We start from the raw sequence: 18,888 nt of genomic DNA, 5'->3' as shown, positions 1-18,888 counted from the left end.
TATGTAAATATTAAATATAATCAGGAACATATTTTGAAACAGAGCATAGTCGTTCCAAGTCTATCTAAGAGCAAGCAACACTTTATAAGACATTTAGAAGAAAAAACATAACCTAAAAGTCAAAGAAACCTTGACGGCAACGTCTAAAGCCTTAACGTAAATGACGCAAAATTATCTAACCAACTAATATTAATATCGACAAGGATAAAGGCACATTATTACAATTAAAAACAGAGCACTACGTAAACAGAGCACAGTATTTATGAAACTTTATATATAGAAAAATTCATTAAACAAAGCAAAATTATCTCACCATATATTAAAACTAGAGCACTAACGTGAACTTTAAAGTCTAACAAATAAATGTCAGTTTCTTTAATTGTTCTTAACAAAACATATATAAATCTATATAAAGCAAAACTTAAGAACTGCAGATCATTAAAATTTAAAACAGAATATCCTGACATGTTTTAAAGCAAAGCACTACGAACTCAAATCAAAACAGAACACTATGAACTCAAATCAAAGCAGCAGCCTCAAAAAATAACTGAAAAAATAGAGAAACGACCATAGACAAAAATATAAATGTAATAAAAAGTTTTGTGTTTACCTGATAGTGCTTCATGCACAGATTTATCCATAAGTTCAGCAAACGCAACTGGAATGAGCCGTTGCATTAGAACATGACAATCGTGACTTTTTGTTCCTGTTAATTTACCACCAGATAAGTCAACACACTTTGACAGACTCGATGCATATCCATCAGAAAACTTAACATCTTTTTCAAGCCATTTTAAGAAAGCTGTTTTTGCATCAGCTTGTAGTCTGAAAATTGGAATGGGAACCTTGCCATCAGTTGTTAAGTGTAGATCTTTCCTGTTACAATACTCTTCCAAATCAAGTCGTGATTTGATGCCATCCTTTGTTTTTCCTGGAACATTCAGTAGAGTATTGATGATATTATCGAAAAAATTCTTTTCTATATGCATCACATCAAGATTGTGTCGAAGTTTATGGTTCTTCCAGTAAGGTAACTCCCAAAAAATGCTTTGCTTGTGCCAGTTGTGAATGTCACCATAACCCTTTAAGCGCCCATGGTTTCCTCCGCAATCAACTGTTTTTGGCAAACCATTTACCTCGTTCCATATTTCCTCGCCTGTAAGCAACTCAGGTGGATCGTCAGTCACAACCCTCCCTCTTTTAAAATTTTTCCTATTGCGCCGATAGCTATGATCTGCTGGTAGAAAACGACGATGACAATCAAACCAACTTGTTTTTCTGCCATTCTTCAACTGAAATGCATCAGTCTGGTCCATACAATAAGGGCATGCCAATCGACCATGAGTTGTCCATCCAGAAAGCATAGCATAAGCAGGAAAGTCACTTATTGTCCACATAAGCACAGCTCGTAAGATAAAGTTCTCCTTAGTAGAAATATCATAGGCCTCAATCCCATTAACCCACAGATCCTTTAACTCTTCTATCAGTGGCTGAAGAAATATATCAAGACTTCTCTTAGGATGATTAGGACCAGGGACTAGAATGGTTAGAAACATAAATTCTTGTTTCATGCACATCTCAGGTGGCATATTATACGGAGTCAGAATAACAGGCCATAGCGAATAATTATGTCCAGACATACCAAATGGATTAAAACCATCCGTGCATAACCCAAGGTAAATATTTCTCGACTCAGATGCAAATTCAGGATATACCTCAAGAAAATGTTTCCATGCTTCTCCATCTGAAGGATGACACATTTCTCCACCATTCATTGTATGTTCTGCGTGCCATCTCATGTCTCTTGCAGTATTATTAGATTGATATAATCGCTTCAATCTATCTCCAACCGGCAAATAAAACATTTTGTTGTATGCAACCTTTTTCTGTCCAGACTTTTGAGTAGGTCGATATCTGTCTTTTTTGCAGAATAGACAGTTTTCTAGATTTGCGGAATCCTTCCAAAATAGCATACAATTATCTTGGCAAACATCAATTTTCTGATAAGGTAAACCTAAAGACCGCATAAGCTTCTTTATATCATAGTAAGAATTCATTGAATTGTTACCTTGTGGCAAATACTCTTGCATCATCTGAGAAATCGAATCCATACAATTTTGAGGCAAATTATAATCTGTCTTCAAACTCATGAGTCGAGCTGCTAAAGAAAGTTGTGAAAGACCTTCTTTACATCCATCATAAATTGGATGTTTGGCAGCATCCAAAATATTGTAAAACCTTTTAGCCTCAGCATTAGGCTCTTGTTCCATATTCTGATCGAATGAAGTTTCCTGATTACCATCTGCATATGCATCTGATACCATTGACACGTAAGGATTTACTGTTTCGGTTTGAGAGTCAAAACCAGAAGCATCTTCACTAGCAATTATATTCTCAGGATTGTTTAGAATATTATAATTCTCTCCGTGAGAAATCCAAACCCAGTAGTTGCATGTAAAACCCCTATTATATAGATGACTCCACACAGATTTTTCTTCTAATAATCTTCCATTGTCACACTTATAACATGGACAAAAAAGCTTGCCATTCTCGAGAAATAGAGGTTGTTTCTTAGCAAATTCCATAAAACTCTCTAAACCTTGACAAAAAGTTTCTGAAACTTGATTAGTGGAGCCATCGATTCTTTCATACATCCACTTTCTTGCAATTTTAATATCATTATTCAGTGACATTATTTTCTACAGCAGAGAGCTTCTTTTTCCTTCTCCTCGACAGTAGATGGCTTGAGAATCAAATTGGACTCTTTTCTGTTTTTCTAAGTCTCGTACGTATGCTATGTATAAAGAGATTAGGATTATAATTTATAATATAAAAAGGAAATAATAAAGTATATTCCATATTAGATAAGGACTTAGTCCTTATAAATAGGTATGCACTGAATAAAAAAAAAAGTAACATTGACATATGTTTGTAAAAGAATTTCTCTTAATTTTAAATATAGTTATGCAACTATTTTTATAGACTCAAAGGTTTGTCACAAATCGTGAAAAAGTAAACATCAGATATTTGGTTTTAATTAACTACAAAATTATTACATCATTTATGTAAAAGTTTGCAACAATAGATATATCTTTCGTCGGTATTAGTTAATGACTAAAGGTGAGTCACATTTACGTACCAAATAGAGACGTATCTTTCCGTCACCGTTTCGTATCCAATTTGTGATGATACGTATAGTCATAATACCGTCACGACCGTTACGTTTATCACTATAGTAACAATTACGTCTGTAGTTGTGACTAAATATAGCAACGACTTACATCGTCATAATATAGTGACGAAACAACTACAGAATTAAGACGAAAAAATACAGTCACAACTACGTATTAAAAACGTCACTAAATTGTGACCGAGACAGTTCGTCTCAAGATGTAGTCACAATATATCCTTTTTTTTGTAGTGGCTGATCATCTTTCCCGGATCAGAATAGAGGATGATCTCCCTATAGACGATTTCTTCCCCACAGAGAATGTTGCACTCATAGATACGTCCTTCGTCGGTCAAATATCTCTCACATCTGAAGACCTATCGATCGATGAAAGGGATGGCATATCGGTCGATTTACATAGTGATACATCGATCGATGACGAAAATGATGTAACTTCTCAACTCTCCAATAACCAAGATCACGAACCCCCGTTTATTAAAATCAACTTCAATTTACAAGTTAATGTTTCCGGTGATGAGATTAATCTTACACCGGAGGAATTATCACAACGGGAGGTGGACGCAATTGGTAGAAACTCAAATAACTGACCCTGGTATGCTAACATAGTTAACTATTTGGCAGCTGAGGTTGAGCCAGACGAACTCAAGGGATATATGAGGAAGAAATTTTTCAGAGAAGTAAGACGCTATCATTGGGATGAACCTTACCTCTATAAGCATTGTTCTGATGGCATATACAGACGATGCGTATCCGAAGCTGAAATTCTGGACATTATTTACCAATGTCACGGAGCTGATTATGCAGGACATTTCACTACCTTTAAAACAGTTTCGAAAATCCTCCAGGCAGGATTTTGGTGGCCGACCACTTTTCGCGATGTCCACGCATTTATAACCCAATGTGACAGATGCCAAAGACGTGGAAAAATCAGCAAAAGACACAAAATGGAACAGAAGTTCATTCTTGAAGTTGAAGTCTTTGATTGATGGGGTATCGATTTTATGGGACCCTTCCCGTCTTCATATGGAAACAAAAATATACTAGTCGCTGTAGACTACGTATCCAAATGGGTCGAAGCAGTAGCTTCTCCTACCAATGATGCATATGTGGTTATTAAACTCTTCAAGAGTACAATCTTTCCAAGATTTGGAGTCCCAAGAGTAGTCATTAGTGACGGTGGAACTCATTTCATTAACAAAATCTTTGATAGATTGCTTAAAAAGAATGGTGTTCATCATAGAGTAGCCACACCTTACCACCCACAAACCAGTGGAGAAGTAGAAGTCTCTAACCGACAAATTAAGGAAATCTTAGAGAAAACCATAGGAACCTCCAGAAAAGATTGGTCAAGGAAACTAGATAATGCACTTTGGGCCTACAGGACCGCCTACAAAACGCCGCTAGGAACAACACCATTCCACCTCATTTATGGAAAATCATGTCATTTACCAGTCGAACTGGACCACAAAGCAGCTTGGGCTACCAAACTTTTGAACTGTGATATCAAGCCAGCTGCAGAAAGGAGACTCATCCAGCTTAACGAGCTTGATCAAAATCAGAAATTTAGCTATCGAATATTCGAAAATTTATAAATAAAGAACTAAAGCTTACCACGATAAAAAGATCATATCCCGGCACTTCGAACCGGATGATCAAGTCCTCCTTTATAACTCTAGGTTAACTTTATTTCCTGGAAAGCTAAAATCCCGCTGGTCTGGACCCTTCACCGTAACAAACGTTCAACCTTCCAGAGCTATCACTTTACAAAATGATAAAGGCCAGGAATTTATAGTGAACGGCCAACGAGTTAAGCATTATTGGGCAAAACCGCCAGCAAAAGCGCCCATAATGCTGTATGAACCTGATAACTAGTTTAATCAGGAAGTCGAGCTAAAGACTTAAAATTTAAGCGGTGAATGGGAGGCAACCCATTTTATTTTATAAAAAAAAGAGAATTTTTATATTTAATAGTAATTTCCATATTTATTCTTATTATTAGCATTATTTAGGAGATTTAGAAATTAGGATTTGTCTTTTTATTTTCTGAACGTGTAGGATTTATGTTCTTAAACTTATATCTTATGTCTGGGAATGCTTCTTATTTCTTATGCTTGGTTGTCTAACAGAGCTATCATTAGGCAGGAACTTTAAGTTCGACTCCAAGCACATGCAAAATTTCTGTGCTTTGCCATCGATCGATATGGAGAGGATTACATCGATCGATTCTCGGCAAGTAACATCGATCGATATGGAGAGGATTACATCGATCGATGTGTAGTACGGATAGGTACTTCAGTTTACTCTAACATTCTCAACCAGCTAACTTGCCTTTAACCTACCCTTGGGCACTTTGCATCGAGACGGTGTAATTTAAGTCTGGGGGAGGTAGTTACTAACACCACTTTCTTGAGGTTTTGTCAAAAATCTTTTCAAAAATAATTTTATTGAGTCAAAAAGGGGATTATGGACTAATGATTTCTACTTGAATGTCTAACCACTTTCTAGCACCATTCTAGATTTACTGATTGCAGATAGTACTATAGATGCTAAAGTGGATCAACCAGTCAACTATACACACTTGCTAGATTGTTTGAAAGAACCAAAGCTAACCTCCAACACTAACCTGACTTCACTGCTTGTCTTGGGGTTTGGTATACATGGGATTGGATTCTTCAGACAAGTCTGGAAGGTAAAGCCTTGTGTAGAATTATATATCACATTCCTCTCTCTAATTTCGACCCTAGATTAGTTAGTAATTAATATTCCTATTCTAGATGTATATAAAATAATAATAATAATAAATATAAGATCTATTGTTTAATTAGGATGAGTCTGAACATGACTTGGTGGCTAAAACCATAAAGGCTTGATTCACAAAGACTCCAATAAACGGATTCGAACGGGACTTGGAGGCGGCAATCTTCAAGACTCGCTTCACAAGGGATTCTTGGATATAGGTCAAAAAGAAGTGAACAGAGCTTGGTGCCAACCACCATTAAGTTCTGATTCATGGAAGCCTGTCGAATCTTAATCACTGTCTTGAAATAAAACAGAACTTGATTTAAGAGAGAGATTAGAGAGAGAGGAAAATAGGAACTAACTTTTTACCTGCAGATCCAGAATACTTGTCTGAAAGTCTTAGCATCCTGTGATCGATACTCCCAAGGTAAAGCTTACACTTTTTACATTGAGAAATGAGGTTGGTTGAGGAGATTGATAATAAGATTAGTTAAGATTGTTGGCTAGATGACTTTGGTTGCTAAGCTAGGATATTGCATAATGTATTTCTGTAAGAAGGAACTTTTAGATGTGGAATGCAATATTATAGAGGTGATGATTTCCATGTTTCAAATCTGTGAGTCCATGATGTTCTCAACCCTCTTCCAGAGAGACTGTCCATTGATTTGACTTGAGGACAAGTAAAATGATAAGTCTGAGGGAGTTGATATACCATGATTTTCACCCGTTTTTATACATGGTATATAAGAGTTTTAAGATGTATTAATCATGTTTTAGAGTCTTTTCAAAGCAATTACAGGTTTATTCACCTAATGGAAGGAAATGATACATTTGGGACATTTTGGAATGCTTTTACGCAAGGAAAATCGATCGACGCTTGAAGAGCAACATCGGTCGATCAGAATCACTTGCCATCGATCGACAAACATACATGTGCATCGATCGATGCCTAGTCACACGAGTGTGATCGCGAATTAAAAGATTTCATTTCCTAGAAGATCTATTATTTGCAATTTAAGCCCCTAGCCACCTGTCAAGGTATATGTACTAGGGTTTTGAATCATTTTAGGGGAGACACTTGCAAAATACCTTGTTTGGAGAAGGGGCATTTTGGCTACCATTAGAAGAGCTTAGGATTGGAGAGATAGATCTGAGACTGCAAAATAGAGAAGATCTTGAACTCCTTTATTTCTATTACTCTATCTATTTGTGTTCTATGTTTCATTTGAGTTTATTTGACACCATCATGACTTTGTCTCTCATGAATATGTTTGAGTAAACCAATTGTTAGATTTAGGTTTCTGACCATGGTTGAAATTATGTACTGCTAATATGACTATTAAAAAGGTGTTTTGATTGTTCTTTCATTGCTTGTGAACTTAATGCTAAAATTGAGATTGATCACCTTCATTTTAGATCTTAGGATTAATTGAGCCGAACTAACCGTTTCCCCTCAATACCTGAACCCACTTGCGTGATCTAACTAACTCTGGCGCAACGACAGTTGGTCTGAGAAGGATATAGAACAAGTTAAACCCGTTCGCAAAGCTCGCTAGAATAACCATCAATCGACGCAACTATCGTTCTGTCGGTCGATTGTTACAAAGGTGTATCGGTCGATGTACATCAAGTCACATCGATCGACACTCTCTCGAGATTAAAATACGACAGTTGAGATCCGAGATCTAGTGAAGATAACCTATCCGGTTAAATCATTGTTTAGTTCAAAAACCATTAAACCCTTTAGTCTAAACTAAGTGCATGCATTTCATACCTGAGATTTACCTGAATCTAGTTGCTTTCCCATTCTTGAAACCACTTCAACTCAATCTATCGTTTCATTATTGTTTTCGATTTAGCATTTACTGCTTTTAAAACTATTAAAACCTCTTAGTCTATCTTCATTTCTAATTATTTAAGTCTGTTGAGTAATCCTAGAGTCTCTGTGGATTCGATCCCTAAGTACTACATCTGAACCTCTTTTGATGAGAGTAACACTCTTTAGGGTAATTTGAGTGATATCAGCCGCATCAGAACGTGAGCTGGGTTTAGACCGTCATGAAACAGGTTAGTTTGTTGCCTGCGTCGCAATAGTAATTCAACCTAGTACGAGAGGAACCGTTGATTCGCACAATTGGTCATTGTTCTTGGTTGAAAAGCCAGTGGCACGAAGCTACCATGCGCTGGATTTTGACTGAACGCCTCTAAGTCAGAATCCGGGCTAGAAGCGACGCATGCGACTGCCGCCCGATTGCCGACCATCAGTAGGAGCTTTGGCTCCCAAAGGCACGTGTCGTTGGCTAAGTCCGTTCGGCGGAAGCGCCGTTCAGACCGCCTTGAATTATAATTACCACCGAGTGGCGGTTAGAATCCTTTGCAGATGACTAAAATACGCGACGGGGTATTGTAAGTGCCAGAATGGCCTTGCTGCCACGATCCACTGAGATTCAGCCCTTTGTCACTAAGATTCGACCCGCCCCCTTTCCAATCACACGTTCCGCCCCAAAACATTAAAAACAAAAAACCCAAAAAAATTCAAGTATATAAGAAGACATCGTCGGAGGTTCGAGATTTTTACTTGGTGAAATTCACTCTCGTCCTAATATTTCAGATTGGCGGATGAAATGCAGCCCGCATGTCCACAAGTCTCGGCCAAAAGCATCCTGATGGGAGCATTAAAACCCAAAAGAGTTTTCATTCATCCCTTCAGTACGCTTGCCCTTCAGTACGCTTGGCCTCGATCATACCACAATAAAAACCAAGGGAAAAATGTTAACACTTGGTGGGATTATGAAAAGTCGAGCCAGCATAAGTACACTTGGACCATCAGTTCATTAGAACTCGGGCTAGCATCAATCAGACTCACTTGTAAAGTCCAGTCCATCAAAACTCGAGCTCATGTCCAGATCAGTACATGAACAGTTCACGGAAAGGGCCAGCGTGCTGATATGTGTACTGACATGGTGCATCAGTTGTCTAAAATCAGTACACGAACAGTCCATGGGAAGGACGAGCATGCTGATATGTGTGGTCAGCGTGCTGATATATGTACTGATCAGCCAAGGGAAGGACCAGCGTGCTGATATGTGTACTGATGGATAGCCACAGACGTTCTGTGTGTGCTGACGGACAGCCACGGACGTCCTGTGTGTCCTGACGGACACACGCGGACATCCTGTGTGTACTGAACAGACAGCCCACGTGGGCCATGTAACATCTCGGATCCTGAACAGGATCATTGGGATGGCCATGGTTCGAGGAAACGTACTAGTCATTATTCGGACATCAGTGTGCTTGTAAGACCCGTTCCTGGTCTCTCGACCCAACTGGATACGAATGCTTACTTATTAATTTCTTTGCTTGTCTGATTCATTCTAAGTCTTTTCTTTACTAAGTCATATTCGAATATGAGGTTCATAAACAAAGGAATAGATTGCACAGCGGAATAACAATGTATAAACTTTGTATTACTTAGAAACATTAGATTCAATACACAACTTCTTAACAGTCTCATAGACAATCACTAGTTCATCCCTAGCATCATCTAACCACACGTTACACAGCCTCTCACTGACCGAGCCTTCACGGCTCCTTGGCTTGACCAGAACCATCCTTAGTTCCTGAAACCACAACCAGATAAGCATTAATCATAACCGAGAATAGAACGGATTGATTCTACAATGCTTGGCTTGGTTTCTAGAACTTAGATAAACCTCAGTCAACATAATCATAAACGTATGAACCTACCTACCGTATCCTAAGTCATTCAACCAACCACCCCTTGACTTAGAATCAGATAGATAGTCCAGAATAGATAAACAGAACACACGAACAGATCCGGATCGTCCCCAAAGACCAATCCGTCTAACCGGATAGAATCTAGGTGCGACTGGCCAATGGAGTCCAGCTCAATGGCCCAACGGACTCCCTTACCTGATCCGGCCTTAGGCCTGGATCCAATCGGCCGAGTAAGCCTCAAGCCTAATCCGGAAGGCTTAGCAACCAGTCAGACCTTGCGACTCTACCTTGGCTTAGACAAACAGTGAACTTGTCTTAACTAGACAAGCAATAGGCTGATCCATAAGGATCGGTCCTAACCTGTCCCCAAAGACACCGTTTGGAACATGTACCCTTTGGCCATTCGTGCCTCTTGGACACTCACGACTCTTGACAACTCGTGCCCTTTGGGTCATTCCCAACCGTTCGTCCTAACCGCCCAGTCTTGGTGCGATCGGATCATCCCTCTAACCGACCCGTGTCTAGGCTAGCGGTTTGGTTATGTTCGGCCAAAGCCTAGGAACGTGTCCCTTGGACTCAACCAACACAACCTTTCGTGTTTAACCAGAGAGAAGAGAAGAGAAACGAATTGAAACAGATAAGGAGAGTCGGATGGGACTTAGGAACCGAGCAGAGCTGCGGTGCGGTCGCATGGACCGTCTTTTCGGTCTGATGGAGCCACGGCCCATCACATACCTTATGAACCACGTCTGGGTTCTCCATGCTCTTCTCCTTGTATTGATCTCCCATTCTAGATCGGAGTTAGTTCTCAAACGATCAGAGTCGCCGGAACACAACACCACCACAATCGGCCTTTCTCTTGGCTGGAACTCTCTCTTTCTCTCTATGTTTTTCTCTGAGTATTTTACTCTGGAGTTGGATAATGAAATCGACCAGAGAGCCCCCATATTTATAGAAAACGAGGGAGTAAGACTTGCCCCACGAACAGGCATGACTTGCTAGCGAATGAGCACCATCGGCCAAGGGTTGTCCCCTTTCGGCCACTTGCATCCCTTCGCCCTTTCTGATTGGGTTTGGGGTCGGTCACAAGCCCAACCCACGCCCAAAGCCTCCTGGACTTAGCTCACAGCCTTGCCCAAGGACCCAACAGCTCATGGCCTCATGGCCGGCCCTCACAGCCCGCCACTGACCCGGACCCGGACGGTTTTCCTGTCGAGCTTTGATCCCGTCGTGCTTGCTTCCCGTCATGCTTAATTCTCGCCATGTTTCCAATGTCTTCGAAATAATATTCCGCTGGACGTTCACGGGAAGGGTCAGCGTGCTGAGTCCAAGGACCAACGTGCTGATATGTGTACTGATGGACAGCCACAGACGTCATGTGTGTGCTGACGGACACACACGGAAACACACAGACAGCCACGGACGTCCTGTGTGTGATGACGGACACACACAGACATCCTGTGTGTGCTGACGGACACCCACGGACGTCCTGTGTTGGTGACGGACACACACAGATGTCCTGTGTGTGCTGACGTACACACACGGATGTCCTGTGTGTGCTGACGGACACCCACAGACGTCCTGTGTGTACTGAGCAGACAGCCCACGTGGGCCAAAATCAGCTGAACAGTCCACCGGAAGGACCAGCGTGCTGAGTCCAAGGACCAGCGTGCTGATATGTGTAGTGATGGACAGCCACGGACGTCCTGTGTGTGCTGACGGACACACACGGACACACACGGACACACACAGACACACACAGACAGCCACAGACGTCCTGTGTGTGCTAACGGACAGCCACGGACGTCCTGTGTGTACTGAACAGACAGCCCACGTGGGCCAGAATCACCCAAGCAGTCCACGAGAAGGGCCAGCGTGCTGAGTCCAAGGACCAGCGTGATGATATGTGTACTGATGGACAGCCACAGACGTCCTGTGTGTTGACGGACACACACGGACAGCCACGGATGTCCTGTGTGTGCTGACAGACAGCCACAGACGTCCTGTGTGTACTGAACAGACAGCCAACGTGGGCCAAAATCACCCGAACAGTCCACGGGAAGGGTCAGCGTGCTGAGTCCAAGGACCAACATGCTGATATGTGTACTGATGGACAGCCACGGACGTCCTGTGAGTGCTGACGGACACACACGGACACACACAGACAGCCACAGACGTCCTGTGTGTACTGAACAGACACTCCACGTCGGCCAAAATCACCCAAACAGTCCATAGGAAGGGTCAGCGTGCTGAGTCCACGGACCAACGTGCTGATATGTGTACTGATGGACAGCCACGGACGTCCTGTGTGTGCTGACGGACACACACAGACACACAAAGACAGCCATGGACGTCCTGTGTGTGATGACGGACACACACAGACGTCCTGTGTGTGCTGACGGACACCCACAGACGTCCTGTGTGTGCTGACGGACACACATGGACATCCTGTGTGTGCCGACGGACACACATGGACATCCTGTGTGTGCTGACGGACAGCCACAGACGTCCTGTGTGTGCTGACAGACACCCACGGACGTCCTGTGTGTGCAAACAGCCCACGTGGGCCAAAATCACCCGAAAAGTCCACAGGAAGGGCCGGCGTACTGAGTCCAAGGACCAGCGTGCTGATATGTGTAGTGATGGACAGCCACGGACGTCTGTGGACTCATATCAGCACGCTGGTCCTTGGACTCAGCACGCTGGCTCTTCCCATGGACTGTTCGGGTGATTTTGGCCCACGTGAGCTGTTTGTTCAGTACACACAGGCCGTCCGTGGGTGTCCGCCAGCACACACAGGACATCCATGGCTGTCCGTGTGTGTCCATCAGAATACACAGGACGTCCATCGCTGTCCATCAATACACATATCAGCACGTTGGTCCTTGGACTCAGCACGCTGGCCTTTCCTGTGGACTGTTCGGGTGATTTTGGCCCACGTGGGCTGTCTGTTAGTACAAACCGGACGTCCGTGGGTGTCCGTCAGCACACACATGACGTCTGTGGGTGTCCGTCAGCACACACAGGACATCTGTGGCTGTTCGTGTGTGTCCGTGGGTGTCCGTCAGCACACACAGGACGTCCGTGTGTGTCCGTCAACAGACAGAGGACGTCATTGGCTGTCCATCAGTACACATATCAGCACGCTGGTCCTTGGACTCAGCACGCTGGCTCTTCCATGGACTGTTTGGGTGATTTTGGCCCACGTGAGCTGTTTTTTCAGTACACACAGGCCGTCCGTGGCTGTCCGCCAGCACACACTGGACGTCCGTCGTCCGTGGCTGTCTGTGGCTGTCCGTCAGCACACACAGGACGTCTGTGGCTGTCCGTGTGTGTCCGTCAGCATACACAGGACGTCCGTGGCTGTCCATCAGTACACATATCAGCACGTTGGTCCTTGGACTCAGCACGCTGGCCCTTCCTGTGGACTGTTCAGGTGATTTTGGCTCACGTGGGCTGTCTGTTCAGTACACACAGGCCGTCCGTGGGTTTCTGCCAGCACACACTGAACGTTCGTGGCTGTCCGTGGTTGTCCGTCAGCACACACAGGACATCCGTGGCTGTCCGTGTGTGTCCATCAGAATACACAGGACGTCCGTCGCTGTCCATCAATACACATATCAGCACGTTGGTCCTTGGACTCAGCACGCTGGCCTTTCCTGTGGACTGTTCGGGTGATTTTGGCCCACGTGGGCTGTCTGTTTAGTACACACCGGACGTCCGTGGGTGTCCGTCAGCACACACATGACGTCTGTGGGTGTCCGTCAGCACACACAGGACGTCTGTGGCTGTCTGTGTGTGTCCGTGTGTGTCCGTCAGCACACACAGGACGTCCGTGGCTGTCCATCAGTACACATATCAGCATGTTGGTCCTTGGACTCGGCACGCTGACCCTTCCCGTGGACTGTTCGGGTGATTTTGGCTCACGTGGGCTGTCTGTTCAGTACACACAGGACGTCTGTGGGTGTCCGCCAGCACACACAGGACGTCTGTGGCTGTCCATCAGCACACACAGGGCGTCCGTGGCTGTCCGTGTGTGTCCATGTGTGTCCGTCAACACACACAGGACGTCCGTGGCTGTCCATCAGTACACATATCAGCACGCTGGTCCTTGGACTCAGCACGCTGGCCCTTCTCGTGGACTGTTCGGGTGATTTTGGCCCACGTGAGCTGTCTGTTCAGTACACACAGGACGTCCGTGGGAGTCCGCCAGCACACACTAGACGTCTGTGGCTGTATGTGGCTGTCCGTCAGCACACACAGGACGTCAGTGGCTGTCTGTGTGTGTCCGTGTGTGTCCGTCAGCATACACAGGACGTCCGTGGCTGTCCATCAGTACACATGTCAGCACGTTGGTCCTTGGACTCTGCATGCTGGCTCTTCCTGTGGACTGTTTGGGTGATTTTGGCCCACGTGGGCTGTCTGTTTAGTACACACAGGACGTCCGTGGGTGTCCGTCAGCACACACATGACGTCTGTGGGTGTCCGTCAGCACACACAGGACGTATGTGGCTCTCCGTGTGTGTCCATGTGTGTCCGTATGTGTCCGTCAGCACACACAGGACGTCTGTGGCTGTTCATCAGTACACATATCAGCACGTTGGTCCTTGGACTCAGTATGCTGACCCTTCCCGTGGACTGTTCGGGTGATTTTGGCCCACGTGGGCTGTCTGTTCAGTACACACAGGACGTCCGTGGGTGTCCGCCAGGACACACAGGACGTCCGTGGCTGTCCGTCAGCAGACACAGGATGTCCGTGGCTGTCCGTGTGTGTCCGTGTGTGTCCGTCAACAGACAGAGGACGTCATTGGCTGTCCATCAGTACACATATCAGCACGCTGGTCCTTGGACTCAGCACGCTGGCTCTTCCCATGGACTGTTCGGGTGATTTTGGCCCACGTGAACTGTCTGTTCAGTACACACAGGACGTCCGTGGGCGTCCGCCAGCACACACTAGACGTCTGTGGCTGTATGTGGCTGTCCGTCAGCACACACAGGACGTCAGTGGTTGTCTGTGTGTGTCCGTGTGTGTCCGTCAGCATACACAGGACGTCCGTGGCTGTCCATCAGTACACATGTCAGCACGTTGGTCCTTGGACTCTGCATGCTGGCCCTTCCTGTGGACTATTTGGGTGATTTTGGCCCACATGGGCTGTCTGTTTAGTACACACAGGACGTCCGTGGGTGTCCGTCAGCACACACATGACGTCTGTGGGTGTCCGTCAGCACACACAGGACGTATGTGGTTCTCCGTGTGTGTCCATGTGTGTCCGTATGTGTCCGTCAGCACACACAGGACGTCTGTGGCTGTTCATCAGTACACATATCAGCACGTTGGTCCTTGGACTCAGTATGCTGACCCTTCCCGTGGACTGTTCGGGTGATTTTGGCCCACGTGGGCTGTCTGTTCAGTACACACAGGACGTCCGTGGGTGTCCGCCAGGACACACAGGACGTCCGTGGCTGTCCGTCAGCAGACACAGGATGTCCGTGGCTGTCCGTGTGTGTCCGTCAACAGACAGAGGACGTCATTGGCTGTCCATCAGTACACATATCAGCACGCTGGTCCTTGGACTCAGCACGCTGGCTCTTCCCATGGACTGTTCGGGTGATTTTGGCCCACGTGAGCTGTTTGTTCAGTACACACAGGCCGTCCGTGGGTGTCCGCCAGCACACACAGGACATCCGTGGCTGTCCGTGTGTGTCCATCAGAATACACAGGACGTCCGTCGCTGTCCATCAATACACATATCAGCACGTTGGTCCTTGGACTCAGCACGCTGGCCTTTCCTGTGGACTGTTCGGGTGATTTTGGCCCACGTGGGCTGTCTGTTTAGTACACACGGACGTCCGTGGGTGTCCGTCAGCACACACATGACGTCTGTGGGTGTCCGTCAGCACACACAGGACGTCTGTGGCTGTTCGTGTGTGTCCGTGGGTGTCCGTCAGCACACACAGGACGTCCGTGTGTGTCCGTCAACAGACAGAGGACGTCATTGGCTGTCCATCAGTACACATATCAGCACGCTGGTCCTTGGACTCAGCACGCTGGCTCTTCCCATGGACTGTTTGGGTGATTTTGGCCCACGTGAGCTGTTTGTTCAGTACACACAGGCCGTCCGTGGCTGTCCGCCAGCACACACTGGACGTCCGTGGCTGTCTGTGGCTGTCCGTCAGCACACACAGGACGTCTGTGGCTGTCCGTGTGTGTCCGTCAGCATACACAGGACGTCCGTGGCTGTCCATCAGTACACATATCAGCACGTTGGTCCTTGGACTCAGCACGCTGGCCCTTCCTGTGGACTGTTCAGGTGATTTTGGCTCACGTGGGCTGTCTGTTCAGTACACACAGGCCGTCCGTGGGTTTCTGCCAGCACACACTGAACGTCCGTGGCTGTCCGTGGCTGTCCGTCAGCACACACAGGACATCCGTGGCTGTCCGTGTGTGTCCATCAGAATACACAGGACGTCCGTTGCTGTCCATCAATACACATATCAGCACGTTGGTCCTTGGACTCAGCACGCTGGCCTTTCCTGTGGACTGTTCGGGTGATTTTGGCCCACGTGGGCTGTCTGTTTAGTACACACCGGACGTCCGTGGGTGTCCGTCAGCACACACATGACGTCTGTGGGTGTCCGTCAGCACACACAGGACGTCTGTGGCTGTCCGTGTGTGTCCGTGTGTGTCCGTCAGCACACACAGGACGCCCGTGGCTGTCCATCAGTACACATATCAGCACGTTGGTCCTTGGACTCAGCACGCTGACCCTTCCCGTGGACTGTTCGGGGTGATTTTGGCTCACGTGGGCTGTCTGTTCAGTACACACAGGACGTCTGTGGGTGTCCGCCAGCACACACAGGACGTCTGTGGCTGTCCATCAGCACACACAGGACGTCCGTGGCTGTCCGTGTGTGTCCATGTGTGTCCGTCAACACCACAGGACGTCCGTGGCTGTCCATCAGTACACATATCAGCACGCTGGTCCTTGGACTCAGCACGCTGGCCCTTCTCGTGGACTGTTCGGGTGATTTTGGCCCACGTGAGCTGTCTGTTCAGTACACACAGGACGTCCGTGGGAGTCCGCCAGCACACACTAGACGTCTGTGGCTGTATGTGGCTGTCCGTCAGCACACACAGGACGTCAGTGGCTGTCTGTGTGTGTCTGTGTGTGTCCGTCAGCATACACAGGACGTCCGTGGCTGTCCATCAGTACACATGTCAGCACGTTGGTCCTTGGACTCTGCATGCTGGCCCTTCCTGTGGACTGTTTGGGTGATTTTGGCCCACGTGGGCTGTCTGTTTAGTACACACAGGACATCTGTGGGTGTCCGTCAGCACACACATGACGTCTATGGGTGTCCGTCAGCACACACAGGACGTATGTGGCTCTCCATGTGTGTCCATGTGTGTCCGTATGTGTCCGTCAGAACACACAGGACGTCTGTGGCTGTTCATCAGTACACATATCAGCACGTTTGTCCTTGGACTCAGTATGCTGACCCTTCCCGTGGACTGTTCGGGTGATTTTGGCCCACGTGGGCTGTCTGTTCAGTACACACAGGACGTCCGTGGGTGTCTGCCAGGACACACAGGACGTCCATGGCTGTCCGTCAGCAGACACAGGATGTCCGTGGCTGTCCGTGTGTGTCCGTGTGTGTCCGTCAACAGACAGAGGACGTCATTGGCTGTCCATCAGTACACATATCAGCACGCTGGTCCTTGGACTCAGCACGCTGGCTCTTCCCATGGACTGTTCGGGTGATTTTGGCCCACGTGAGCTGTTTGTTCAGTACACACAGGCCGTCCGTGGGTGTCCGCCAGCACACACTGGACGTCCGTGGCTGTCTGTGGGTGTCCGTCAGCACACACAGGACGTCTGTGGCTGTCCGTGTGTGTCCGTCAGCATACACAGGACGTCCGTGGCTGTCCATCAGTACACATATCAGCACGTTGGTCCTTGGACTCAGCACGCTGGCCCTTCCTGTGGACTGTTCAGGTGATTTTGGCCCACGTGGGCTGTCTGTTTAGTACACACAGGACGTCCGTGGGTGTCCGTCAGCACACACAGGACGTCTGTGGTGTCCGTCAGCACACACAGGACATCCGTGTCTGTTCGTGTGTGTCCGTGTGTGTCCGTCAGCGCACACAGGACGTCCGTGGCTGTCCATCGGTACACATATCAGCACGTTGCTCCTTGGACTCAGCACACTGACCCTTCCCGTGGACTGTTCGGGTGATTTTAGCCCACGTGGGCTGTCTGTTCAGTACCACAGGACGTCCATGGTGTCCGTCAGCACACACAGGACGTTCGTGTGTGTCCGTCAGCACACACAAGACGTCCGTGGCTGTCCATCAGTACACATATCAGCACGTTGGTCCTTGGACTCAGCACGCTGACCCTTCCCGTGGACTGTTCAGTTGATATTGGCCCACGTGGGCTGTCTGTTCAGTACACACAGGATGTCCGTGTGTTGTAGGCACGGGTCGGAGGTTCGAGCGGACAGACGGACGGACAGACGGATGGCCGTTCCGCGGTTCAGCCTTGCCTTGGATGGATGGTATCGGCCGGATCGTCTCTTGCTTGTGATTGTTCCTGAAACAAATATGAAGTTTAGTGAGTTTTTATTAAGAACAAGAACAGAAACAAGAGGTTTAAAGGATGAATGGTAAATAAACAAGATATGATTCTTTTTGGCTTTTTATGGTTTGGATGAATGAAATCTAAAACAAAGATAGAGAAAAGTGTAGATTGGCGGATGGGATCTGTTGCTGGACGTATGTCTCTCTCAACAAGATGCCAAGGACGGATAGGAAGATAGATATGGATCCGGCTCTTGCTGGACGTATGTCTCTCAAGATTCGGACAAGGAATGGAATGGATCGAAGGACTCAACAAAGAACAATGGATCGGTTCTTTGATATGTCACACGGCTGCTCTCAATGGTTTTGCACAACTGAAAGACTTAGGGTTTCTTTGCTAAAGCAAAAAACAATTTCATAAAAGACTTAGCCGGAAAAGTTGGGCAACTACAAGGTTTTAAATAGGTGTTCCTTACTGGACTTTAAAGATAAAAAAGGGCCTAGACAAATTGCCAAAAGTCTTAACCGAAATAAAATAAAAGAAAACAATAGGACGGTCGCGGTTTGAGATGTCCGGATCAGAACTCAAGTATGTTTGCTTGTTGCCTCATTAAAACCTTTCGAGAAAACCCAGTGGGAC

The 18,888-nt window shown here is 46.3% G+C and overlaps 1 protein-coding gene across 1 annotated transcript; it reads right to left on the bottom strand.

Moving 5' to 3' along the window:
- Window positions 1–488: 488 nt before the first annotated feature.
- Window positions 489–2,757, bottom strand: LOC117129743. The gene is made up of 2 exons (XM_033283016.1): window positions 737–2,757; window positions 489–696 (listed from the first exon to the last, which is right to left on the bottom strand). The coding sequence occupies exons 1-2, from the start codon at window positions 2,691–2,693 to the stop codon at window positions 677–679; spliced, it is 1,977 nt and encodes a 658-aa protein (XP_033138907.1). The 5' UTR covers window positions 2,694–2,757; the 3' UTR covers window positions 489–676.
- Between the last annotated feature and the right edge of the window lie 16,131 nt (window positions 2,758–18,888).

The sequence above is a fragment of the Brassica rapa genome, unplaced genomic scaffold (genome assembly GCF_000309985.2).
Source record: "Brassica rapa cultivar Chiifu-401-42 unplaced genomic scaffold, CAAS_Brap_v3.01 Scaffold0110, whole genome shotgun sequence".
Lineage (NCBI taxonomy): Eukaryota > Viridiplantae > Streptophyta > Magnoliopsida > Brassicales > Brassicaceae > Brassica > Brassica rapa.
This window is presented reverse-complemented; position numbering and strand designations above follow the sequence as displayed.

Excerpts from the sequence above, each read along its gene's own strand:
- LOC117129743 (XM_033283016.1), bottom strand. The coding sequence starts at position 2,693 with ATGTCACTGAATAATGATATTAAAATTGCAAGAAAGTGGATGTATGAA. Across the intron at positions 697-736 it reads TGCATCGAGTCTGTCAAAGT|TCACGATTGTCATGTTCTAA; the intron begins GTGTTGACTTAT and ends AGGAACAAAAAG.